At 39.0% G+C, this 27,964-nt stretch overlaps 1 protein-coding gene across 1 annotated transcript; it reads right to left on the bottom strand.

The window, feature by feature from the left end:
* Window positions 1-5,330: 5,330 nt before the first annotated feature.
* On the bottom strand, window positions 5,331-27,755 carry FUNDC1 (FUN14 domain containing 1). The gene is made up of 5 exons (XM_049871324.1): window positions 27,583-27,755; window positions 26,798-26,954; window positions 23,446-23,521; window positions 11,499-11,627; window positions 5,331-10,051 (listed from the first exon to the last, which is right to left on the bottom strand). The coding sequence occupies exons 1-5, from the start codon at window positions 27,608-27,610 to the stop codon at window positions 9,974-9,976; spliced, it is 468 nt and encodes a 155-aa protein (XP_049727281.1). The 5' UTR covers window positions 27,611-27,755; the 3' UTR covers window positions 5,331-9,973.
* Between the last annotated feature and the right edge of the window lie 209 nt (window positions 27,756-27,964).

Here is a 27,964-nt window from a genome sequence, read left to right as displayed (position 1 = left end):
TTGTTGCATACCTCTTATGTCGCATCTCTTTAAATGGCAAAAATTAACACACTCATTAAGCAGACCCAAATATACACACATATATCTCCTTTCTCTTGTGACATAAAAAGCAAAAGTATATAAGCTTAAATTATGACAAGTATCTATTAACTCAATACCAGTAAGTTACCTAAAAGGTCTTAGAAATTTTTTTAAGCCTGCATACCATAAAACATAAGACTGTTGCTAACAGTCTGTTTAAACATTCTAATCTTTCATTCAACTTTTACTATTTCTGATATTTTCTCAATTTAATTTTAGCCCTTAAAGATTTTATCAACTGGCTTTAGAAATCACAAAGTCTCTGCTCAACTGACCAATTCACTGATATGTATATAACCTTAAGTGTCTGGCTAGGATTGGAAACAGTTTTCCAGGCCATTTCAGGTGTGTCTCATTGTGATTTCCGTATGACCTTGGAGACTGGTGGCTGGCAAAACCTGATGTTGTCCCACCCTCTCTATTTTTTTTTTAATTTTTTTAAATAATTTTTATTGAGCTTTAAGTGAATGTTTACAAATCAAGTCAGTCTGTCACATATAAGCTTATATACGCCTTACTCCATACTCCCACTTACTCTCTCCCTAATGAGTCAGCCCTTCCAGTCTCTCCTTTCATGACAATTTTGCCAGTTTCTAACCCTCTCTACCCTCCTATCTCCCCTCTAGACAGGAGATGCCAACTCAGTCTCAAGTGATACAAGTAGCTCACTCTTCATCATCATCTCTCCCCAACCCTTTGTCCAGTCCCTTCCATGTCAGATGAGTTGTCTTCGGGAATGGTTCCTGTCCTGGGCCAACAGAAGGTTTGGGGACCATGACCGCCGGAATTCCTCTAGTCTCAGTCAGACCATTAAGTCTGGTCTTTTTGTGAGAATTTGGGGTCTGCATCCCACTGATCTCCTGCTCCCTCAGGGGTTCTCTGTTGTGCTCCCTGTGAGGGCAGTCATCGATTGTGGCCGGGTACCATCTAGTTCTTCTGGTCTCAGGATGATGTAAGTCTCTGGTTCATGTGGCCCTTTCTGTCTCTTGGGCTCATAGTTATCGTATCGTGTGACCTTGGTGTTCTTCATTCTCCTTTGATCCAGGTGGGTTGAGACCAATTGATGCATCTTAGATGGCCGCTTGTTAGCATTTAAGACCCCAGACGCCACATTTCAAAGTGGGATGCAGAATGTTTTCATGATAGAATTATTTTTTCCAATTGACTTAGAAGTCCCCTTAAGCCATAGTCCACAAACACCCGCGCTTGCTCTGCTGACCTTTGAAGCATTCAGTTTATCCCGGAAACTTCTTTGCTTTTGGTCCAGTCCAGTTGAGCTGACCTTCCGTGTATTGAGTATTGTCCTTCCCTTCCCTCTCTATTTTTTGACTTACAGGTAGACGACAAGATTAGGCCATTCTGATTCATTTACATATGCTTAAATTGATGGAGACATTTTGAAAGGCTATCTACCCAGTAAATACCAAACCTCTTTAGAAATTTTGTAAATGAATCCCTCAATTCTTGGCTAGGGAGATGGGGCTGGGGAGGGAAGTCATTCCAATTCATTTACATATGTTTAAGTTTACTAGGAATTTTGAAGGGCAAAAGATAACTAATTTCTTTCTCTTTTACTATTCTGGAACTGCTACTTTTACTTTAAGACAAAAATTATCCCTTTTCCTTAAATAAAGCACATTTCTTATAGTATCTGGCTTAAGTTACTTAGAAAGGTTTCACCTTTAAGATTGACATACTATAGAATATAAAGATCTTATTGTACTTTTCAAATTGACCAGTTTATATCAAAGTTTCTCCAAGTAGCTTCTAAATCTAAACCATAAGACAGACACAAGACACAGCTTTTCTGGATGAGGAAAGAACTGAGGTTTTAAGACAGACTTACAAAATCAACAATCATCACCCTAGCTCTAATCTGATACAAGACAGAAACTCAGACACAACACTCTATACCAGAAGCAAACTCTCAGAACAAAAGGAAACAGAAAGGCCACGTAAACCCACAGAACAATACCACACAAAACAAGGATATGTGTACACAGCAATTTTTGGTAAGATTGACTCAATTCAATGGAAAAAAAAAAAAAAAAGGTTCTAGATAAAACTTATTAACCTGCCAGAGGCTCAGGTGTAGGAATATTAGACCTTTTGACAAAACCTGAGCAACAAGCTTAAGTTTCCCAAAGAGAAAACGCAACATAAATGAAAGCTCATTTTCCCCAAAGTGGTCATTGATCTTCCAAATTGCTTCTAGTATACTCAGTTTATACCGTTTTTAAATACGAACCCAAAACCAGTGTCGCGGTTGGGGGGGAACCCTGCTCATTTATCAAAGATGTTAAGCTCTAAGGTTCAAGCTTTTGGTTTTCTTCTTTCTGAACTTAATTCATTCTGATGGCTAGAGACCTAGTCTCTTGTTTTAGACCTTAAGTATACTAGTTCCTCCAGTTGGAAAGTATCTACCGATGATTTTAATTTTAACATTGTGATTCTTTATTGACAAACTAGTCGGAATCGACTCGACAGCCCTGGGGTATATCATAAAACATGTAGGGGACTTCCACTTCTCTCTGCAAACTTGGCAAAACAGAGCATTATTTTCCAGGTTTTCTCTGAGCCACGAAAAGAAACCTAACGAGGAGTGCCACAGGGTTTGGACAGTGCTTCCCTTAGACCAATGTGTACCTTCCTTGCTCGAGCTTTATCTTGTGGGTGGCAGGCAGCCTAGTGCTCTAGCCTGTCTCACGACCACCTTATCCTGTCACACGACCACCTTATCCTGTCACAGGAGTCTTTAACTCCCGTGGTGAGCACCAGTGACCATGCCAATGGCTTTTACTGTTGACCCATGCCCGAATTTTTGCGGCTTATTGTGGCTCAGAGCTCTTTGAAAATAGAATTACCTCTTTAATGTTTTGTATGCCCAAATTCAGACTTAAACTGCGGTTCACCAAAGGTTACTATATACCACTCCTAAAACAAATGATCAAGCAAAAATCTAAGATTCTCCTTAATAAAACAACAGGTTTTTCAAACAAATGTGCCGAACAAAACTTAAGAAAACATGAGAAAAGAATAAACAAAGGCTCATTTTCTGAGAGCCCTCACCCTGGGGGTCTCCAAGGGACGTGGAGTGTGAATGCTTGGGTCCAGAAGATAGGACCTCTCTTTTTGCTGGCTTCTGCTCCACAGTCCAGGTCTCCTCGAGGTCGACTGGATTCCTGGTTTTAGAATTCCTGCAACAACTTATTCTTATAGGGTGAAAACACCACAAAGTTTAGTAAAGCAAAAAGAAAGGTTTTATTCAGCATATACTCAAAAAGGCAAAAGTGAGAAGTGGTCAAGCATGCTGCCAGAGCCATGTCTTTCCGAGTCTCTGTTCCCAGTTCTTAAGGATGCATCTTAGTGGGCCACATTTGGGGATCCCTTGAACGTTCTCCATTCTCTAGATACACACACTCACACAACCTAATCTGGTGTACCAATTTAACAGGTACCTCTTGTTTATGCCCTCAGCAGTCGATTCCTCCCACTCCTTGGGACTCTTCTGAGGCCATTCCTAGGCACTTATCAGACAACCCAGGTGCATTCCATGTCTCTCACAGAGCCATCATTTGCCCCGGGGGGTGGGGGTAGGGGTGGGGATCGGCTTTCAGTGCTGCTTCAAGGTCTCTAGGAGAAATTTGGTGGCACCAGACATCGGGTCTGGTCTGTTTTCCAATCCACCTCAGGAACCAAGCAGATGGCTCCTGGCTGGCTCACCAAAAGTTACCAGGTGGAAACCCCAGGTTCTTACTCAGCAAAACTCATACTGGCCAAAAAATAAGAGACCGAAGTGAGAGAACAAAAGGTAAGTTTATTTCACTGTACAAGGAAATGGAGTCAGTTGGTGCTTACTGCTGCCAAGACTGCTTGCCAAGGGCGGGCAGGCAGGTTGCTTTTAAAGGGGTTTACAAGTAGAGAATTCATACACTCTTACTCATACTACACAGGGGTTACATATAACCTCCAAACAAAAGCAGAATACAAATGCAAAGCTTGGGGGGAAGCCCAGCAAAGGAAATGATTTTGCAGTACAACACTGTAGGGGAAGAAGCCAGGTATAGAATACAGCACTGTGGGGGTTCTGTCTCAACCTGACTGACACAGGGATACAAAAAGCCAAATCTTCCATGGGTCTCACTGGGCTAAAATCAAGGTGTGGCAGGGCTGGATTCCTTTCTGGAGTCTTTAGGGGAGAATGTGTTTTCTTGCTTTTTCCAGTTTCAAGAGGCCACCAGCATTCCTTGGCTTGTGGCCCCCTTCCTTCATCTTCAAAGTCAGCAACATAACATCTCTCTGACCATTCTTTCATTGTCATATCTCTTTCTCTCTTCAGCCTCCCTCTTCCACTTTTCCGGAGCCTTGTGATTACATTGGGCTCACCTGGATAGTCTAGGACAACCTCCCTATTTCGAAGGTCAGCTGATTAGCAATCTTAGTTCCATCTGCCACCTTAATTCCCCTTTGCCAAGTAACCTATTGACAGTTCCCAGGAATTAGGACATGAACATTTTGAGGCCATTTTTCTGCCTACCATGGTGTTTTCATGTTCCGGAGCTACTCACAGAATCAGGCAGAGGCTAGACTCCAGGTGAACGCACATAATAAAGGGAACCACAGGAAGTTGTGTCCTTATTCGACAGCAAATAATATGTCATAATAATGTATAAAACTTTACATGAATTTAATTAATTGTTACAAGAATGTGAAAAGGACGTGTGATAGAGCTAAACTCTTATCCACCATAATAGGAAATCTAAGTCAAGTCCCTTATCCTAAAGAAAGTCTATGAAGTATGGTCATAGTAAATACCAAAAGAAACAATGTAGTTGAAACTTCTCTGGGGAAAACACCACTAAATTGGAGAGAGGTGGAGCAGGAAGTGCTCCTTTTCTTTAGACACCTTGTAATAATATTTGACTTGTTGAACTATGTGCATTATTTTGATAAAAACAACTTATAAAATAAGTGAATGAAGCAGAAAAGTTTAAAAAACTAAAATAGCAATAACCTATTAATTATAAATCACTCTTCCTTTTTCTAAAAAAAACTGTTTCTAACTATAAATTAACATGTACTCACTGTAAAAACTTCAGACAATATAAAAATGCTGAAACTACAAAGTGAAAATTCCATATAGCAACCTCTCAGAGATAACCACTAAGAACATTTTTGTGTACATACTTATGCTCACTTGTGTATTAAAAAAAAGTCACATTGTAACCTGATTTTATCACTTAACACGTGGCTATCTTTCTGATCAATTTATGTTAATCCTCTTAATAATTGTATAGAATTCCATCTTTTGAATATACCATTAAAAATAATAATTTTTAACAAAAATCAGGAGGCCAGAGCGTGGCAGGGAATAAGTATGCTCTATTTTCTTCATCTTTCTTTACAGAGAGTTAGCAGATACTACCTTAAGTTGGTAAACAAAGAAAAAAAATGAAGTGTAATATTTAAAGTAATAAAGGCAACCACTAGAATAACTAAAAATAAATTAACAATCAAAACAAAGAAAGGGGAAACCAATGTGTATAAAATCCCTTGTCTTCAGAGTGGACATTCAATACATCCTATTGAAACTTTCACAGTAAAAATGGTATAAGATATATTAAAATATATTTTAAAATAAGTTTCAATATGGTTGTCTCATGAAAGGGGATGGGGTGGGTATGTATGTTATACCTTTCTGTTACCATAAATGTGCCTACTACTATAAAAAGATATTCATAATACATAACTGGAAATAGTGATTTATAAAATAGAACATAAACTGATTCAATTTTTATATGAAATACACAAATATATGTTCATACATACACAGTAAAGACTGAAGGCTAAACACCAAGGTCTGGACAATAACTCTCCAAGCACACCAGATTATAACATTCTGTATATTCTTTTCACTGGCTTATTTTTCTGTAATGAACGTATTTTATTCATACTGTATTTGAAATGGAAACCCTGGTGGTGTAGTGGTTAAGTGCTACAGCTGCTAACCAAAGGGTCGGCAGTTTGCAATCCACCAGGTGCTCCTTGGAAACTCTATGGGGCAGTTCTACTCCGTCCTATAGGGTCACTTAGGAGTTAGAATCGACTTGATGGCACTGGGTTTGGTTTTGGTTTGGTATTTGAAATGTGAAAACACATTTAAAATCTTTTTTGGAAGGAGAGTAGTAGGTTATGAGAAAAGTAAAAATAAAAATCAGTCAAAATGTTCCTATGTATCTTCCAAAGCCTAGACCATGAAATAAGAATATTCCATCTACTTAAATTTTAATAAATCTCATAAACAGCCTTTATACCCTCAAACATAAAAATTCCCGTTATAGACAAAGGCAGGCTACCGGCTTTTCATTCCAACCAGGCCACATCAAGTCATTTCTGATTGAGCCTCTGATTCACAGGACTGCTACACAAAGAACAGCTCTCTACAGACTGACATGTATCTAGCATAGTAATATGCTTTTCACAAGTGTTTATTCAAAACATTTGCTGAACACCTACATGAGATATTTTTTACTTAAAATAATTTGGTCTTTGCCCTTGTTTCCTGAAAGAGAACTCTAAACCCTTAGACTTTGCTGAGTAATTGAGGTGCCTTTGTCACCTAGGAGTCCTGGTGGCATGGTAGTTAAGAGCTCAGGCTGCTAAACAAAAGGCTGGCAGTTCAAATCCACCAGCCGCTCCTTGGAAACTCTATGGGGCAGTTCTACTCTGTCCCATAGGGTCAGAACTGACAGACAGCAACACATTGGGTTGTTATTGTTATCTAAACACCTGAGGATTTATGCAAATGAGTGGGGGACTGCCCAGGCCACAAAGACCACTTGCAGGGCTTCAATCCAGTTCATTCTGGTTCAAGCCCTACCCCCCACTAAAAGAGTAGTAGTGGGAGCCAGCAGATCAGAAGTGAGGGAGTCCAGGGGAGTCTCCGAGCTTGTGGCTAGCACCCTAAAGGGGTAGAGGAGAAACTCCAATTTGTAGCCAGCAGGTCAGAAATGAGGGTGTCAGGTGGACTCTACTTGAGTCTGAATGATTGTGTCCTTTTAACTTGTAAGATCTGACCGAGCTCTGGGTGGCTAGGGTCAGAGAAGTGCTGCATGGGCAGCTGGTGTCAGAAATGAACAGTGAAGTAAAAAGTGGGGATTTGTTTTGTCCTCATAGTTGGAGACAGCATAGTGGTATTCTGAGATTTCCAAACAACTGCAGTGAGTCAAGATGAAAAATGGACTGCAAGAGGGCTGTAGCTCTCAGTAATTAATTGGCATCATCCAGTGGCAAGATCACAAGCTTTTACTTACTTATATAACAGTGAGGAGGTAGATGAATGGGTTAAGGTTCATTGCAGGGTTGGCCTCCCTCAGACCCCCATCCCAGGGTGAGTTGACACAGGGAAATCTGAGCGCATGGGAACAAGGAAAAGGGTAAGAGGAAGAGGCCTTTGTTCAGCCGCTGCTGGCCTGACCATCCTGTTGCCAAGCTTTGTTCAAATTCAAATAGCATGGCAGTCCTGTGACCAGGGGTGCATGACTGGAAAGAACATTTCTTCTCCCACTAACTACAGGATTAATTACTTTAGTACTATTAAGTAGTCAAAGATAGTCATAGAAAGTTATTATGGGTTCAAAAGAGGGAGAAGGGCTTCTCTGACAAACAGAAGGGAATGGGAGAGGAGAAAGAGATCCAATGCCCAGCCTCCATATCAGAGAATGCTCTGAGTCCAAGGCCTCAGCTTAACCAGCCTGGATGAGAATCATAAAGGTAGGCTACCCTCCCAGCAACCTACCATGAGCAAAGCACTGCACTATGTGCTTCACAGGTTACAGATTGACTAGCCTCAAGTAGCCTACAATCTAGTGGGGCAAACAGTGTAGGCATGAGGCAGAACAAGAGATGCTAATAAAATATTGCATTTGCATAGAAATATTTTTAAAAATCTAGACAGCTACTTGGAAATGTAGAGGTAAAAATGAGTTGCTACTATCTTTTTCAGTTTTCATTCATGTTTGGACTTTGAAAGTAGTTATCCCTACTACTCTTTTGCCATGTACTCCTATAACTTTTCATATAGGAAAATCTTAGTCTCTATTCAGTTGAAGGCTATTGAGGGCAGTGACATTTTGTGTGCTCCCTCCCCCACTTTCCTAGTGGATCATGCAGAGAACACTCTGTAAACACTTCCAGAATGAACAAATTGAGTCAGCTACCAGAGCTCCCAACAGCCTGCCTTACTCTGTGTGTCACAGGGAGCATCACAAAGGCCTGGCACACAGAAGAAGTACTGCCAAGGTTCCACCTAATGTGTGACCTGATCATATTCATGAATATTTTTCCCTTTTAATCCTAAGCAATAAAAAGCTGGACAAGGCAGAAATTTTAAAAAGCCCAAAAAAGAAAAATCAAGTATTTATAAGCAAAATCACTTCATACTAAGAAAGTCTGCATTTTATTTAGCATCATACCTGAAGCACTCATGAGAGTAAAGGAAGAAACTTAACATCAACTTCACATTCAATTTTAAGGAACCTCAATGATAATGAAAGCACTCAGACTGTAACCAATCTCAAAAGTATGAAATGCCACATGTTTACAATACACAAAATATGCTATGGGGACTTCCTATGAAAAGCAGGTGGCCTGAATATCTACAGTCTTCACAATCTGAAGACTCCAACACACGTTCTGTTGTTTTTCCTAATTCCAACCTAGAACTCTACAAACTTCCAGAAAACTTTTGGGGGAAAAGGAACCTCCAAGGGAGTACGATGTTGGCCCTGAGAAACAAGTTCACTGGTTTAAGGTTCAACCAATATAATGACACAGAAAACCAGAAAGCCTTAGTACTTACATCTGAAACGAGATCAAAGGAACAATTCTCTTTAACCTACAATTTCATAATTACATAGAAAATCACTGTTCTCCAAACAAAAAATTCATAGTATACTGCTAAATATTTTAACTTTCACCTCTTTGTGAAGAAGGGGCCAGAATAATAATTAGGAATTTTAGAAATGAGAATGGAACTTCATTCAAGCTTAATAAAATGAATCAGTTGTCCAACTATATACACCTTCAAAAAAATTACTTTTGTCCATACCGCCAAGATAAACAAATTAAAAAATTTGGAAGCTTATATACAAGAAGATATTTTTTAACTACAGACAACAAAAAAAAGAAAAAAGAGCTTTGGACATGTAGTATTTGCTTAGAAGGGCTTTCTTTGAAATTGTCTACTATAGTTATCATTTAAGCAAAGTAAGAACTGCAGGTAAACTTAAGTACATTAAAGCTCAAATAGAAAAAAACTTAAAAATTGGTATTAAATTATATCAGTAGAGTGTGTTTAATATCTTTAGTAGTTCTATTATTTCTAAATCCTTCCACAAAAGGGCACTGCAGTTCTTCAATTTATTGCAAACATTTCTCAAAATAAAACTCAGCTCTAATGTTGAAGCAATAATACAAATGATTAGTTATTGGTACTATACTATAAACCATAATGAAGAACATCTTATTTAAATAAAACGAGGGTAATATTTCACTGGAGAGTAGTCCAACAAACAGATTTTTTTTTCTTTCCACATCTACATGCTTTGATGATATTTTATAGGCTAATTTCTAAACAGATGCAATTTTTTTTAAAAGGATCAAAGTTTTTGCTCAGGAATACTATTATACACATACGACACAGGGTATTTTACAGCAGATACTAGTTTGCCAAGCTTCAGAAGGCAAAACACTAAAGTTGCGAATTCAGTATTGTCCAGGTAATTGTTTCTCCTTGCCCTGGAGAATCTGGTGGCACATGCTATTGAGAGGCTGTCTTGATGCCACCACTGCTCGTCACAGTTGAATCCACTATGATAAAACATTCACGTCCTTAAGATGCAAGGCCTAGCAAAAAGCCTCCCACAAATCCACTGGATATCACGATGTTCTGTTTGATAAATTCTGTTGCCTGAAACATAAAGCAAATTTAAACAAAAGTTTAATTACTGAATCCAGAGCTAAGTAACATTTTCAGCTATTTTCTTCAAATAAAATTTCAGCAAAAATTCCTGAGCCCCTACTATTGTAGGCGCCAAACACCATGCAAGACCTCAGAGCAGTGAATTACAAACTGAAGGAGCCTAGAGCCCAGAGTCAGGCCCAGTAAGTTCTGTGACTACTGAGGTAACAGGTATATGGGCAGCAATGATCTCACAAGTAAAAAGATATCTACATATAGGGCAGACATAAACGGCTCCTTTAGCAAGTTATTAACACAGATCATTTAATGAAGTCCCACAGCAGGTACAATGATATTTATTAATAATCCACTTAGCTGGTAAGAAAAAATGTACAGGATCAAAAAAAAGTATATTTAACATCACCTTCATAAAATAGTTAACCCAAATAAAATTGTGAAGAAGCAAAGGGACAAGGCCGAACCATGGGCTATTCTGCAAAACTGGCCTAGATGTTTCAAAAATGTCAGTGTCATGAAAGATGGAGAAAAAAGAAAAAACAAACCAGATAAGCGGACTGTTCAATATTAAAGAAGACATCAGAGACACGATGACCAAATGCAATGTATAATTCTTGATCAGGAAAAAAAAAGCAATAAAGGATATTTTGTGGAAAAACTTTCTATATATCAGAAAGTAATACTGTATGTTAAATTTCTTGGGTGTAATAATGGTATCTGTAGTTGTACAGCAGAATATCCCTATCCTTAGCAGACAGGTGCTCAAGTATTTAGCGGCGAAGAGTCATGATATCTTACGTGGTTCAGAAAAAAAAAAAGGTGTTCATCACACACATGCACAGAGGTAAAGCAAATGTGGCAAAATGTTCACAATTTGGTGAAGAGGTAAAGGGTATTTAGGTATTCACTATACTCATCTTTCAGTGTTTTAACTGATTTGAAATTTTTCAAAATAAAAAGTTCGGAGAGGTAAAAGAATAAAACAAAAACAAAGTCAAGGGAGTAAATACTTAATTCTAAACAGTAAAGGAAGACTATAGACAAAATACAAATGTTATTAAAAATAATACATTCATCCAATAAAATAAAATGAATACGTTTTCAAACTATTCCACCGCAAGAAAAAAACGGGTAGTTTGCATTTTTAACAGTTTGTATACACACATACACATCGTAAAACCAAAAGAAAAATTCTGGAAGACTAATGTTATCTGTTTTTACACAGGGGGAATCAAGGAGTTGGGAAGATGAGCAGGGGAATCTATGTTCATCACCAAAAAGTAATGACTGATTCAAACGGTTTGATTCCAAATTTTACTTAATGCTAGAGACATAAGACCAAAACCACCAATTTTTTTAAAGAAAATAATTCCTAGTCACATTTACTGCTAAGTGAGACTCATTTAAAAAAAGGAGCCAAAAATATATATTGTCTTACTTCTTCAATTATATTGTTGATTTCAGGTGCCGCTTTATTTGCCCGTTTCTTAATCTGTCTTTTTGCTTTGTTTACATCTTTTTCAACTCTCTTCCAGTCAATCTGCACATAGCCACTGTGACTGGCAATCTGTAAAAATGTAATAAAAATGGTAAATTCTAAATCAACTAGATTACTAATCTATTACCCAAGAATATAGGAACATATAGATTTCAATAAATCTGTGAAGCTTACAGGTTTTAAAAAAATTACTATTTATTAATTTATCTAAGAAATACTGAGTGCCTACCCAATGCCGAGTACTGTCCTAGGTCCATAAGCTACAGCCAACAAGAGACAGACAACATCCCACCCTTTCCCACCCTCACAGAGCTTCGAGTGCATTAGAGAAAACTGACATTAACATAAACTAATTATTCAGAATAATGAACGCTATGCTAAGTATGGTACATGACAGGAAAATATTTCAAAAATTATAACTGTACTATAATTCTATCACACCTTTTAGAGACAGCTAAAAAGATACAGAGGCTATCCAAATAACATAAATAAAGAAGTACCTTTTAATTAAACAGATGTTTGAACAAGGGATCAGAAGCCAATTAGCTATTACATCACTAAAGAAACCAAAAGTAGTCTGATAAAAGGTCCACACTAACTATTTAAATAAGAATACTTTCTGATAATTGCTTTTGAAAGTAGAATGTAAAAGAAATACTGTGGCAAACTTATGCTCTACACACGTTTCATAAAATAAATCCTTTTAACAAAACTACAGCTTCGATCTATATGCTGAGCAAATAATCCAAGAAGCTGGACTATATGAAGAGGAACAGGGCATCAGGATTGGAGGAAGACTCATTAACAACCTGTGTTATGCAGATGACACCACCTTGCTTGCTGAATGTGAAGAGGACTTCAAGTACTTCCTAATGAAGATCAAAGACCACAGCCTTCGGTATGGATTACACCTCAACATAAAGAAAACAAAAATCCTCACAACTGGACCAATAAAGAACATCATGATAAAGAGAGAAAAGACTGAGCTTGTCAAGGATTTCATTTTACTTGGATCCACAATCAACAGCCACGGAAGCAGCAGTCAAAAATTCAAACAATGTGTTGCATTTGGCCAATCGGGTGCAAAAGACCTCATTAAAGTGCTAAAAAGCAAAGATGTCACCTAGAGAACTAAGGTACACCTGACCCAAGCCCATGGTATTTTCAATCGACGCATATGTATGTGAAAGCTGGACAATGAATAAGGAAGACCGAAGAACTGATGCATGTGAACTAAAAGAATACTGAATATACCGTGGACTTGCCAAAAGAACAACTAAATCTGTCTTGGAAGAAGTATAGCCAGAATGCTCCTTAGAAGTTGAGGATGGTGAGACTTCGTCTCTGTACTTTGGATATGCTATCAGGGGGGACTAGACCTTGGAGAAGGACATCACGGTTGGTAGAGGATCAGCAAAAAAGAGGAAGGCCCTCAACAAGATGGACTGACACAGAAGCTGCAACGATGGGCTCAAATACAGCAAAGATCGTGAGGATGGCACAGGACGGGTAGTGTTTCGTTCTGTTGTGCATAGGGTCACTACGGGTAGAAACTGACTCTACAGCACCTAACAAAAACAACATAGCTAACTGCCTATTAACCATAAGAAAAACACTCACGTGGTGCTATGAGGACACCGCAGTATCTGAACAGGAATAATAAAAAAAAAAAAATTTTTTTTTTTTTTATTTTGTGTTAAACCAGTAAAGTAAGCTAGTCCCCCAAAATAATAAACTCAAAATATAATCATGAGTAGTAAATAATTAAGCCATATATACATTATAAATCACTTCTACCAAACTTATGCTTTCCTTATCATCTCTTAAGGTATTGCTTTGACTTTTAACCATATACAAAATACTTCAAATACTAAAAATACCTGGTTTTATATAAATAAGATGAATATGAATCACAGACTCTATTTTCTCTGTGAATGACTACATAGAGGAATTTGACTGCATTTCTGCTTATGTTTATTCACTTACTATCACTTCAAACTCAAACCTCGGCAAAACAGACTGGAGATCAAAAATCAAATGGCAAGTAAAAGCTTTTTCTGATAGTATTTGACACAGCAATTTGGGCCACCAACATGGAGGTGATGAACTTTAGGGAAAGGAGCCTTTTCCACATATAAATTGAAAAGACTTATTACTTACTTGTACTAAGTAATCAAACCAGTTGATTTCTTTGAAGCTTTTGCAGAATTTAACTTTTTGTTGAATCTCCTATCTTCTTATTCAATCCAAAGCTTCTGAGTACAAAGATTTTACGTATATGTGTGGCTTTTATTTTTTGGTGAGAAAAAACCAAAATATTATCTACAAAATATTACCAACAGCAATTCCCAATTTACTTTTCATTTTAAGTTTTTTTTTTTTAATTAATCCTTATGCCATGAGTTATATTGATGAAACGAACAAAAAACCTTAACTACATCCCTAGCAAATGAATAAAGGAAGTCATTTAATGAGACGCATTAAACAAATTCTCACAAACAGCATTTTATACACATTAAAAAAAAAAATTTTTTTTTACATAAAAATATTTCTGCATAGTCATTTATTACTGAAAATTAATAAAGCCGAAGTTATCTGAAACAAAGATTTTATAAGGTTTAAAGAACCCTGTATGCTTTTGGGTAAAATGTCGAAACAGTTGCAGGAAAAATAAAGACCTTGAGAAGTTGAAGATGTTAATGCCTCTATGGGCTCTCCCTCTCTGACACCTCCAAGCAGTCACAGCATCTTCCAGAGCTATATACATACACCTTTCCGCCTCAGCACTGGCCTTACCATTAAATTTGTTGGTGAAAACCTAACTCTCCCAGGGGATTGTGAATCTCTATGTTCCTAGAATCCTCAACAAATAAATAACCGAATAAAGACTTCACCTGGAGGCAAATCTGGTCAAATTGAAGGATAGCAGTCTGAACTCGGCAGTACACTCCAAGACAGAGATGACCCAGGACAACCAATCTGACACCATTGGGGTTCATGTACATCCATCATCGTCAAATACCTTCTAAGAACTGACTATACAAGAACCAACTCAGTCTTCTCCACCCAGAACTTAGCTAAGCAATTACAGGGAAATGCAAACCAGCAGACCAGGGTTGAGGGTGACGGAGTGGGAGGGGTAATAACTATTTTTGAACATTTGACTTTCTTTGAATGCTGAAAGCAAAGAGGACTTGAAACACTTACTGATGAATATCACAGACCACAGCCTTCAGTATGGATTATGCTTCAACATAAAGAAAACAAAAATCCTCACAACTGGACCAATAAGCAACATCATGATAAATGGAGAAAAGACTGAAGTTGTCAAGGATTTCATCTTACTTGGATCCACAACCAGTGCCCATGGAGGCAGCTGTCGGGAAATCAAACGACGTATTACATTGGGCGAATCTGCGCAAAAGACCTCTTTAAAGTATTAAAAAGCAAAGATGTCACTTTGAAGACTAAGGTGCACCTGACCCAAGGCATGATATTTTCAGTCGCCTCATATGCATGTAAAAGGTGGACAATGAATAAGGAAGACTGAAGAACTGATGCCTTTGAATTATGATATTGGCAAAGAATACTGAATGGACTGCCCGAACAAACCTGTTTGGAAGAAATACAGCCGAAGTGTTCCTTGGAAGTGAGGACGGCGAGACATTGTCTCACATACTTTGGACATGTTATCAGGGGGGACCAGTCCCAAGAAAAAGACATGCTTGGTAGAGGGTCAACAAAAAAGAAGACCCTCAACAAGATGGACTGACACAGTGGCTGCAACAATGGGCTCAAACATACTGATTGTGATGACACAGGACTGGGCAGTGTTTCGTTTTGTTGTATGCAGGGATGCTATGAGTCGGAACCGACTCGATGACACCTAATGACAACAACGAAGAATGCTAAAGCATTTCATGGAATTAGGTAAAGAGATGTCATTAGAATAAAGGCCTACAAGTTGAAAATAATACCAGGCTTTCAGGTAAAGACCCACATATGATGGAACACTGAACATGTGGATGGGCCTATTTGCTTGTGAGTTTCACCATATGGTGATCTAACTGGGCTATTTCATTGAGGGAAAATCCCTCTCCCACCCCAAATCCACATCTTTAGGTATTTTTTTTCTTAGGTTGGTCAGATTTCCCAGAGACAGGAAAGCCCCATCCACACATTTACGGCTTTTTATCAGCTTTTATGAGCAGACATCAGACATCAAGGAAAGCATATAACATGAAAAAGAGACCAAAATAAACAAGCAGAGAGAGAGATTAATAAAAAATAATAAAAAAAAAAACCTAAAAATTTAGAGGAACACAGACTTTGTAGGGAGAAAAAAAGGCTTAAAAAAAAAAACAAAACTAGATCCTTTATGTCCTCAGAGACTGAAAAACATAATGGACAACTGAAAGAACTCCAAACGGCTAAAGCTAGAATAATTTGAGCAACAAAATATAGTAGTACTGGATTATAACCCAAAGTATAAAATATTCATTAGCCCATATCGATATAAATAAATGACTGAATAAATTGATAAATGGAGAAGATGTAAATCTCCCATGCAGAAGAATTCCAAAATAATTTATGTAGATACACTACCCTCAGGGAGGTGGTGTATAACTCCTACTCCTGAAGTGTGGACTGTGCATAGTTCAGACTATAGTTCCTTCCAAAGAGTACAGTGGAAAAGAGGACAAGTTAGCAAGTACTTTCATACAGGGCTCGTGGGAACGTAACTGATGTATCCTTTCTGGAAGGCTACTTGACAATCAAAACACTTAAATATGTGCATTTGCTTTGTCTCATGAGTGTGTGCAAACGTATGTAAATAGCTGGTCATGGCAGTGTTGTTTGTAAAACTGAAAAAATTAACTGCATAGATGAACATCTCTGTAGGTGTTGAGAATTCCATACAGGACAGGCCATTTGGATCAATACTCGAGTGAACTTGTAGTCTATTAAGGCAAGGACATCAAACGCGCATCCAGTGATTAAAAATAACTTTCAGCCTCTGCCATTTCTAAGAACCTTCTATCCTCAATTCAAATGAGAGAACACATTTCAAGTACAACCACCTTCACCAACATCACCAGTCTATAGACAAATAATTAAAATGGTTTCAAAGACACTAGTGCTTCAGTAAATAATGTATTTCTAAAAGATTTATGAAGGGATTGTCCTTTAACTACTGCACTGGTTGAAGGAAGCTATAGGCTGGAAGGGGACAAGTCACACATAATACATGCCACCTTTCCAATCTCTGAAAAAAATTTTTTTTAAGATACTGCATCCACGAAACAGGAACAAGGAACAAGATGCTAAGGTACCCGAAGCTGGGGTGGAAGTAGGAACTGACTGCAAACTGGCTCCTGTGAATCTTGGAGGGTGAGGGTTAATTCTGCAGTATTTAAATTCTACCTAAGTAAAGCTGTTAAAAACAAAAACAAACCAAAAAAAAAGGATGCTAAAGTAACACTGAAAGAACAACAAAAGCTCACGAAAGTTAAAATTAATGATAGCAGAAATGAAAAAATGAGTTAGAAGGTGAAATTGAAAATATTCCAGAAAGTAGACCAAAAAAAACCAGAAAGATAATTAGACAATCAGTTCATGAAATCCATGTAATTAGGAACTACAGAAAGAGATAAAAAAAACCAAAATCATTACTAAGTAAGTATCAAGAGAATTTCCCAAAACTAAAAGACACACATCTTCCAAATTCAAAGGGCCTATTTAGTTTACAGCGTAATGGATGAAAACAGGCCATGGCAAAGTACATTGCTGTGAAAAGTCAGAACACTGGGGACATATACAAAAACCTCTATTTACTAAGAAGGGAAAAAAATATAGCACATACAAAGTTTCAAGAATTAGAATGATTTTAGACTTCAGAGCAACACTGGGAATTAGAAGACAATGGAGCAGTATCTAAACTCAAATAAGGTATCAATCAAATGTGAGAGTAAAATGAAATTTTCAAACCTGTGAAGTCTCAAAACTACACTTCCCATGCTCACTTTCTCAGAAAGTTACTGGAGAATGTCTCCCACCAAAACAAAAGAATATATCAAGAAGACATACAAGACACAGGAAACAACCCATGACAGAAGCAAGAGGTAGCCCCAGAACGGTATTGAAGAGAGATCCCAGGGTAACATCAACTATACACCAGGCCTAAAAAAAATCAGGCCGAACAGAGGACTCTGGGAGCAAGTTTGTCAAGAAGATTGAACTGACAGACTATTTGATGCATATGGCCCCAGTGAGAGGAGATTTAAGACAACTGGTAGAAAGTTTGGGATTGAGTTATTGATGCATACATAAAAAATGAAGCCAACCAAAACACAATATAATTATTAACTTCAGGGAAAACAAAGAGTTGTGACAAGAAAAATCACAGCATACTGCATGGCTCAGTGGTGAATAACACCTGCAGTCATAACCTAAACCAGGGATCAGCAAACTACAGCCTGCAAGCCAGTTGCCTATTTTCATAAATAAAATTTTATTGAAACACAGCAATATCAATTTATCTACATATTGTCTATTGCTGCTTTCATGCTACAATGGCTAAGTTGAGTAGGTATGACAGAGACCATATGGCTCATAAGCCTAAAATATTTACTATCCTGACTCTTTAAGAAAAAGTTTGCTGACCCCTGATCTACACACTTGGTGCTGAAATTCTGCTTCCAGTATGCCAGAGTATACTCCTAACACACAGACCCTCTGCAGATAGCAACTATAAACTCTTGGTTAAAACATAAGGGCTCCAGAGTTGTTTTTTTTTTTTTTTATATAAAAGGCAAGCAGATTTTGAAGGGGAGTTGAAACTTAAGTCAGGAAGGGACCAGTACCAGGTGAGTTGCCCATTTTTATGACTTTACGCTAAGGGCAGAATGCAGTCACACGGTGAATAAAACTTCAATAGAAAACTTGCCATCTCTCTGGTCTGAAGAAACAGAAGACAGAACCCAAAACAACCATCACTGTCATAAAGGAAAGAACCAGAGGGGAGCCTCAATTTATGTTCATAAACTCTAGCCAAGTCTTTGGATGACTCCTTAATCACACATTCATGGAGCAGAACCAAGCATTTTGCATCTAAGGCTAAAAGAAATGAACTGAGATCTGAGCTGCTGCCCATTACAAACGAAACAATTTGTAATTTGAGTCTAACCAAGTTAACTACCTGTGAAGAATAATCTGTCAAGATTCTTCAGAGGAATAAACAGAATCCAGGGCCTCCACAATGTACCATTCCCAATCAAAATCCAAAATTACTCAATATATGGTAAACTAGGGAAACGTGACCTACTCTCAAGAGAAAAGAAAATCAGCAGATGCCAAGCCTGAGACAACTCAAATATTGCAATTATCAGGACTTTACAGCAGCTGTGCTTTAAATCAATGAAACGATAGGACATTGCAGGACTGTTTACAATAGCAAAAAGATGGAAGCAACCAAAGTGCCCATCAACGGATGAATGGATAAATACGTTATGGTATATTCACACAACGGAATACTGCGCATCCATAAAGAACAGTGAGGAATCTGTGAAACGTTTCATACATGGAGGAATCTGGAAGGCATTATGCAGAGTGAAATTAGTCAGTTGCAAAAGGACAAATATTGTATAAGACCACTATTACAAGAACCCAAGAAATAGTTTAAAAAGAGAAGAAAACATTCTTTGATGATTATGAGAGTGGGGAGGGAGGGAGGGTAGGAGAGGGGCATTCACTAATTAAATAGTAGATAAGAACTACTTTAGGTGATGGGAAAGGCAACACACGATACAGGTGAGGTCAGCACAACTGAACTAAACCAAAAGCAAAGAAGTTTCCTGAATAAACTGAATGCTTCGAAGGCCAGCGTAGCAGGGGTGGGGGTTTGCAGACCATGGTTTCAGGGGACACCTAAGTCATTTGGCATAATAAAATCTATTAAGAAAACATTTTGCATCCCACTTTGGAGAGTGGTGTCTAGGGTCTTAAATGGTAGCAAGCGGCCATCTAAGATGCATCAATTGGCCTCAACCCACCTGGATTGAAGGAGAATGAAGAACACCAAGGACACAAGGTAATTACGAGCCCAAGAGACAGAAAAGCCCACATAAACCAGAGACTACATCAGCCTGAGACCAGAGGAACTAGATGGTACCCGGCTACAACCGATGACTCCCCTGACAGGGAACATAACAGAGAACCCCTGAGGCAGCAGAAGAGCAGTGGGATACAGACCCCAAATTCTCGTAAAAAGACCAGACTTAATGGTCTGATTGAGGCTAGAAGGACCCTGGTGGTCTTGGCCCCCAGACCTTCTGTTGGCCCAGAACACAAACCATACCCAAAGCCAACTTTTCAGACATGGGTTGGACTGGACAATGGGTTGGAGAGGGATGCTTGTGAGGAGGGAGCTTCTTGGATCAGGTGGGCACTTGAGACTATGTTGGCATCTCCTCCCTGGAGGGGAGATGAGAGGGTAGAGGGGGTTAGAAGCTGGCAAAATGAACATGAAAAGAGAGAGTGGGAGGTGGGAGCGGGTTGTCTCATTAGGGGTGAGCAACTGGGAATATGTAGCAAGGTGTATGTAAGTTTTTGTGTCAGAGGCTGACTTGATTTGTAAACTTTCACTTAAAGCACAATAAAAATTAAAAAAAAAAAGGATAGGAAATCTCACAAGAGAAATAAATATGAAAAGAACCACATGGAAATTCTAAACGTGGAAAATACAATATCTGAAATAAATTCACTGGGTAGGCTAAATGGCAGAAGGTAGATAACAGATGAAAGAGTCAGTGAACTTGAAGTTAGATCAATACAAATTATATGACCTGATAAAAAATATTTAAAAAATGAACAAAACCTCAGAGACCTGTAGGACACTATCAAAAGGTCTAACATATATGACGTTGAAGTCATGTTCAGAAAGAAAGAATGGAACAGAAAAATATTTGAAGAAATAATTGCCAAAGCCTTCACAAACATAGTTATAAAGATATAAATTTACAGATTCAAGCAGCTCAGTGATTGGAGAAGGGTAAGACAGTACACAGTATTGGGGAGGCCAGCACAACCTGTATAAGGTGAGGTCATGGTAGCTCCATAGATACATCCAAACTCCCTGAGGGACCGAATTGCTCAGCTGAGGGCTGTGGGGACCATGATCTCGGGGAACATCTAGCTCAACTGGCATAACAGAGTTTATAAAGAAAATGTTCTACATTCTATGATGAGTAGCATCTGGGGCCTTAAAAGCCTGTGAGCAGCCATCTAAGATACTCCACTGGTCTCACCCCTTCGGGAGTAAGAAAGAATGAAGGAAACTAAAGACACAAGGGAAAGATTAGTCCAAAGGACTAATGGACCACATCTACCATGGCCTCCACCAGGCTGAGTCCAGTACAAGATGGTGCCCGGCTACCACCACTAACTGGCTACAACAGGGATCACAATAGAGGGTCCCGGAGAGAGCTGGAGAAAAATGTAGAACAAAATTCTAATTCACAAAGAAAAACCAGACTTGCTGGCCTGACAGAGACTGGAGAAACCCCAAGAATATGGACCCCAGACATCCTTTCCGCTCACTAATGAGGTCACTCCTGAGGTTCACCCTTCAGCCAAAGATTGAACAGGCCCCTAGAACAAACCAAGACTAAAGGGGCACACCAGCCCTGGGGCAGGGACTGGAAGGCAGGATGGAAAAAGGGAAGCTGGTAACCGGGAACCCAGGGTTGAGCAGGGGGAGTGTTGACAAGTTGCGGGGTTGTTAACCAGTGTCATAGAACAATGTCTGTACTAACTGTTTGATGAAAAACTAGTTTGTTCTGTAAACCTTCACCTAAAGTACAAAAAAAAAAAGGCAGCTCAGTGAACTCCACAATTATGAAAGAACAATACTAGGATGATGCAGTGACACAGGGGAACAGAAGCTTGCATGTGTGTGAGAAAGAAGGGGGAGGAGGGTATGGGGAGAGCAGAGCAATTCAGTAAATGGAAGCTAAATTCTCATATTCTATAATGAGAAGCCAACAGTTAACACCTAAAACTGAAAGATCAAGACATGTCCAATTAAAACTTGTTTAGAAAAAAGGGGATACACACTTTAAGAATCTGCTAAGAGCTGAAAGTGGTCGCACCAAGGAAGGGGAAAATTGGGGTGAAAAGAGAGGCACAGGATTACTCTAATCTGTAATAAGCCTTGTACAACCATTTGGCCCTTTGATTTACGTGCATTTAACTCTGAAAGAAATAAAAACTAAATTTAAAAATTTATATACCGTTGTCTGTTTTAAGCCAGTGGTGTAATAAATATCTACTGGAAAATACTTAATACTGAGTTACTGGAAAAGCATTAAGATTCTCATGAATATTTATCTTTAAACGTAGGTAAAGGTGGTAAAAAAAAAGAAAATGGCCCTAAAGAATATCAAACAATTAGCTAAATGCTATTTGATACTCTATTTCCTCTTTCAGTTTCCTTCCACTGAGTTTTTGGGGCAAGTCATATTTCTGGGAAAAATGGGTTTGATGTAGACAGGTGCTTGTTATTTCTGCCTTCTTACCTCAAAGAATACATGGACTAGGCATGGAGAAGTAGGAAGTGGCAATAGCAATATGTAGATCTGAGTGATGCCATATTGAGTGGACTGACAGAGTTCTGAAAAACTAACATGCAGAGTGGATTAAAATACAATTCTCTCTATTCTATGTACATTTTAGGAAGCACTGCTTCAGTCCAGTACTCCTTTCGTGTTAAATGGAAATGACTATTGAGTTTTCAAAATAGCTATAAAATTAAATATGTTCTTGTATCTCTATGACCCCAAGTCAAAATCAGCGTAAGTAAAATTCTCTTCTGCACAATGCTCAGTTTAGATATTAATCATATTTCTTTTCACTTCTTACCATATATTCCTAAAGGAAATGTATATTTTTTTTAAAAGGCTGTTTAGTAACCAACTCAAAATTTGTGCTTAACATGTACGATTTCAGTCCCTTTGTAGTTAAGGCAACTACACTGATTATTACATGACCAATGGACTTAGGTGCTAAAGTCAGATTTTGGTTGCTATGATCATCAACCATGTTTTAAATCTGGTACAACTGACAGTTCTCTGCAACTTTAAAACTGTCACTAACATTCATTCCCAGATATTTTCATTTTTTGAATTGATGATATTTGATCCTCAGGGAATATTTTTGGAAAAATACATGCCAAACAGACAAGAATGCCACATAATAGCCTGATAAACATCCTCTAAAGGCACTATATTTAGAGGAACATGAACAAAACTAAATTTTCGAATCCCCCTGTCTCAGAAGTAGGATTATGGATGATTTTTAAAACCAATTTTTCACACCTTCTATATTATTATGGTTCCCTGGTTTTAAAAATCATGTTAGAAATTGCTAATAGCAGTTTCTTATGGGGAAGAAACTACATGTGTAGAAAGCAGACCTTATGAATTATATATACTCTGTGTGTGTGAATTTTAAATATGTCTAAAATGGCCAGGATGAGTGGGTTACATTATTATATTGGTAAAAGGTTTATTTTGCCAGGAAGATGCTTCAAGGGAAATCTGGTTAAGTAATAACATAAAGGAAACAAGGCAGCTATTAATAAGACAATTTTCAGTTGTCTTTTTAATAGCTGGAAATAAGCTATTGCTTAAAGAATTAAGAAGTATTTAAATTATTGTCTTTTATGTCAGATGCAAACTTTAAAAATTCATTGGAGTTATTCCATAAACTGACGCCTAAAAGAAAAATTCTACCTTCTATTAAAATAGACAGAAGTGAAATGGCTAAACTTGGCTTCATTTCCAAGGGCTACCTATATAAGCAGAGGCAAGTAGCTACAGCTCTGACATACCTGAAGGAGAAGAAAGCCACCACCTACTGCAGTTGCTGCAAGTTTTCCAACTTTCTGGAACAAAAATCCAGCACACCTTTAATGAAAGAAATGACAAAAGATGAGAATGATCAATGATGTACTAAACCCTTTTCCCTCTTCTAGTTTTCATTGCTTTCCTGGGAAAATTTTAATATCATCCTATTTCTTTTGATCATGTCCTCCACCTGCTCAGAAACCCTCAATGTTTCCTTTCAGTTAAGTCAAAAATGCACAATCTGAAACGTTTGAGATTTGCTTCAAAATAAGGGATGGAGAGGAGAATTTAGAAGACTGGGTACTGAAACTGGATGATGGGTACTTAGGGGTTCATTATACTCTTCCCTCTGCTTTTGTGTAAGCTGAAATTTACCATAATAAAAGGGTTTAGTTTGTTTTTTTAATACAGTGAAGATACTCCACACATCTGGCCAACCTCCACTCTACCCAAACTGTTCCAACCCAACTAGTTTCCAAATAGATCATCACCTTTGATCAAGCTAGTAATCTCCCTGCTTCTAGGGGTTTCTGCCTATTGAAAGCTTTCCTACTCTTTCAGGTCGAGCTGAAGTTCCACCTCTGTGACTACTTGAGCCCACCTTTCTCATGACTCCTTATCTGTATCTATTTTTATATTAAACCTGTTTTGTCCCATCTATCCTGTAAGAATGTCAATTCCCATACTTCTTCAGTGGTTAATTCTCTCCTTCAGTGAACTCACACATTCCCTTCAGCATTCCAGATCCCTACTGTGCAAAAGAAGCCCTGATTGGCGCAATGGTTAAGTGCTTGGCTGCTAACCTAAAGGTCAGCGGTTCAAACCACCAGCGGCTCTGTGGGACAAAAGACCTGGCAATTTGCCCTTGTAAAGACTACAGCCTAGGAAACCCTATAGGGCAGTTCTACTCTGTCATATAGGGTCACTATGAATTGGAATTGACTCAATGGCACACAACAACAGTATGCAAAAGAATCCCAGATTTCTAAGTCTAGCCCTCCTAAATGGTAAATTTACATTTTCCAATTACATTCTGGACTTCTCTAGCACCCAGAACCACACATTCAAAATGTCCCAAAGCAAGCATCACTTTTCTACCCAAACCAACTGTTGCTAAGGCCCCAACTTGTAAGCGACAGCACCATTCTCCAGGCTTGCTATCTCATATTCATCTCAGACTCAGCCTTCTCCATCCTCTCCTTGGTCCAACTGTTTGCCAAGTTCTATATACTCTATCTCTATAACATTACTTGACCCTGTCTCCTTTCTGCTCTTGAGAGCATCATTACCTTGCTAATGGATCAGGCATCTATTACCTTGCTTCCAGACCACTCTAACTGGTCTTCCCCTGAGCTCCAGTCTCTCCTAGCAACCACCCATCTTGATGTCAGTTTTATTTTCACTATGCTCCAAAACCTATAGCTACCTACAGCTAAATATAATCTCTTTAGCCTCCCATACATGTCCTGAATTGGTCTGAATTGTTAACTGGTTAGTGCTTATTAACCTTTCCTCTTTAATGTATGACACAAATTATTACATCAGTTTCACTCCCTTAGAAAATTGCAAAAATTTGCTACACTGAATCTATAGTCATTGCAACAAATCATTGTATAATATTAGAGTCCTACTGCACACAGCTCCTGGGCTACCACCTGGCTATAACTCAAATGTATGTATTACTATAAAAAACATATCCCTCAGTAAGGGGGGGCAGCATCAAATGCTCAGAAAAGGAAGAGGAAGAAGCAAACAGCAGCCAGGTCTCCGGTGTCAACGATATCCTGGACAGCATGCTCCACAACCATGTGTATGATGGCATCAGCTGCTAAAATGAACCTACTAACTCCCCCTGCTCTGTCTCTAGGCTCTCCAAGCAAACATCTGCCAATTATGAGGCCTACAAATAGTGATTTGATAATTCTGTTTCTCAATTATTTCTTAGCCTCTTTTTTTAAGATTGGACATTAGGCCCTGACTCACTTTAACCAGTCATCTATGGCACCAAATTGTGAGCTTATATAAAGAGAGGACCAGACCCTAAATTAGGGGATCAAAGTACAACCAGCCTGTGGAGAATTGTTTGAATGACCAAGGCCACGAACAGACATCTCTCTTCTAACTGTGGGCTTTTTTTCATACAGCCGCATTAACAAATACACTTAATAAATACTGCACCTTTCCATTACAGAATCTTCCCATAAAATGGCATTTTTAAAAAGGCATGGAGGAGTGTGCCACTGTTCAAAGTGCATGAAAAACACAAATCAAAAAAAAAGTTATACTTACCAAGTATATTTAAATTAATGCAAGATAAATTTAACTTAGAATCTAAGAAAAAAGCCATTATTTGTAAGTACCCTCACTACAAAAATTCTCTACAGTCATGTACATTTTCAAAATAAAGTGTCAGACTTGTTTCTAATCCATGTTACTTGGCCAATCTTTTATTCCAGGAATAACCAAAGTAGATCCATAGCAGCAATTACGTAATCATGTGGTCCGAAATTGTTAACTGATTAGGCTAATGCCTATTAACTGCTCCCCCTTAACGTACTTCACAATATTAGAAGGGAAGCAGCCAGCCCTTTAATTCCAACACAGAACCACCATTCTACAGCTCCTCTTCAAAGCACTGGTATAATCAGAACCAGCCCACAAAAATGAACAGAACCATCTGTATCATCATCAACCATTCTTAATGAGGATTTTACACAGCTCCCTATAGCACTGACAATCCGGGAGACCAGTTCTACTGTGTGAGTTTCTCACAGGTTGTTCCAGTTGTTACCACTGGGTGACATGTAAAAATTATTTACACATGCCAAACCAAACACCAAACCGTTGCCGTTGAGTCGATTCTGACTCATAGTGACCCTACAGGACAGAGCAGAACTGCTCCACAGGGTTTCCAAGGAGTGGCTGGATTCGAACTGCTGACCTTTTGTTTAGCAGCCTGAACACCTGACCACTGTGCCACCAGGGCTCCATTTACATAAAGTTAACTCTTAAATATTTTTTTCTATTTACTCACTATTACGGAGTCAGATCCACTACATATGCTGAACTTCAGAAAGAGGAATCTATATTAAAAAAATCAAAGGAAGGATGAGGAGGGAATAGTGGTACCCTGGCAGGCATGACGGAGGGGAATTATCAAAACCAACACTGAGTCTGAGCGTAGATTACACCAATCATATCAGAGAAAAGCTTCAAAACTGTGCTATTTTAGGATTAACAGTGTAAACCCACTCAATATGTATTGAGTCTGGCCCACCTACAAAAGGGCAGAGGCCAGGCTCCTAATGAATTTAATGAAAAAGATGTTCTTCTCACCAGCCAGTCACTCCACCCATTACAATCTGAGTGGCTACTGAGTATTTTTCTACCATAGGTCCCGAACTGTGGCCAAACACTCGATTCCACCAGTGGTGTCTTCTTGCGTACTCGGTTAAATCCAACACTTCGTAAGACTCGTCATCACTTTCATACTCTTCAAAATACAAAAACAGAAAAAAATTAATTTAGAGTCAATCTAAAGTCATAAATGTTCCTTCATTTTTTTTTTAATGTTACAATTCACTGTTACTTTTGGCCTACAGGTAAAAACGTCCAGGCGGAAACTGATGAGTGTTATTAGGACTTCAAGAGTAAAAGGGGCTAGAAATAATATGCCCATCTCCTTCCTAAAGGCCCAAGGACCAGCCAGGGGCACGAAGCCAGTCAGATCAGAGTTACACAGCAGTGAGGGGCCACCTACCCAAATCTCAGTAGGGTAAGGAGCAGAGAAAGGTCCATTTTCAGTGAGAAGAGGGGGGTTCTCCTCTCAAAGAATCGGTCAGGAGCCGGAGAGAAGAAATCACTCCAGAGTCAGACTAAAAAACCGTTTGAAGATGAGGGGCCGGGGTTGAAAAGACAGACAAGGGGTGGGGCTACTTTGGGGGCGAGGGTCGCTCTCCCCCAGCGCTCCACCAAGAGGGGAGGACGAAGTCTAGCTCAGAGGGGGTATTAAACGGGCGGCCTCAAAGAAAAAACAGAGCCCCAGAGACCCTGGGGAAGGGGAAGGTAAAGCCGCCCCCGGAGCAAGGTCAGGAGCTGTGAGCCGCGCCCGGACCGCTCACCTTGGGGAGGGGGGTTCCGGGTCGCCATGATTCCGCTGGGGGCCTGTTGAGGGTGGTCCCCGCCCACCCTCCTCTCTTTTACACTTTGAGGGCCGCTCTAGGCCGGTGCGAAAGTCTATGCTCTCTTTCTTCCTCCTCCTTCTCTTCAGGCGCCACGTCCAGTCCCCGCCCCCTCCCCCTCCAGCGCGGGGCCTCCTGCGCAAGCGCAAGTCTCACGGGTCGGGAGGGGAGGGCAGCGAGCAGCCCCCGCGAGGACTTGTGGAAATTGTAGTCCGTTGACGTCTGCACCACTGGCCTCGCCTTCCCACCTCCACCCCTCCGGAATTTCCTTAACCCTAGTTTTGTTTTAAAGAGCCTCAGTGTTTGGGGTGGCGGGGTGGGG

Source organism: Elephas maximus, chromosome X, assembly GCF_024166365.1.
Source record: "Elephas maximus indicus isolate mEleMax1 chromosome X, mEleMax1 primary haplotype, whole genome shotgun sequence".
Classification (NCBI taxonomy): domain Eukaryota; kingdom Metazoa; phylum Chordata; class Mammalia; order Proboscidea; family Elephantidae; genus Elephas; species Elephas maximus.
Note: the sequence above shows the minus strand (reverse complement) of the source record. Positions and strands in the feature narration are given on the sequence as shown.

Coding starts and splice junctions, on each gene's coding strand:
- FUNDC1 (XM_049871324.1), bottom strand. CDS start 27,610: ATGGCGACCCGGAACCCCCCTCCCCAAG. Junction 23,522..26,797: donor ATGGGTGGAGTGACTGGCTG/GTGAGAAGAACA, acceptor CTTTCATTAAAG/GTGTGCTGGATTTTTGTTCC. Junction 10,052..11,498: donor TCAACAATATAATTGAAGAA/GTAAGACAATAT, acceptor TTTATGTTTCAG/GCAACAGAATTTATCAAACA.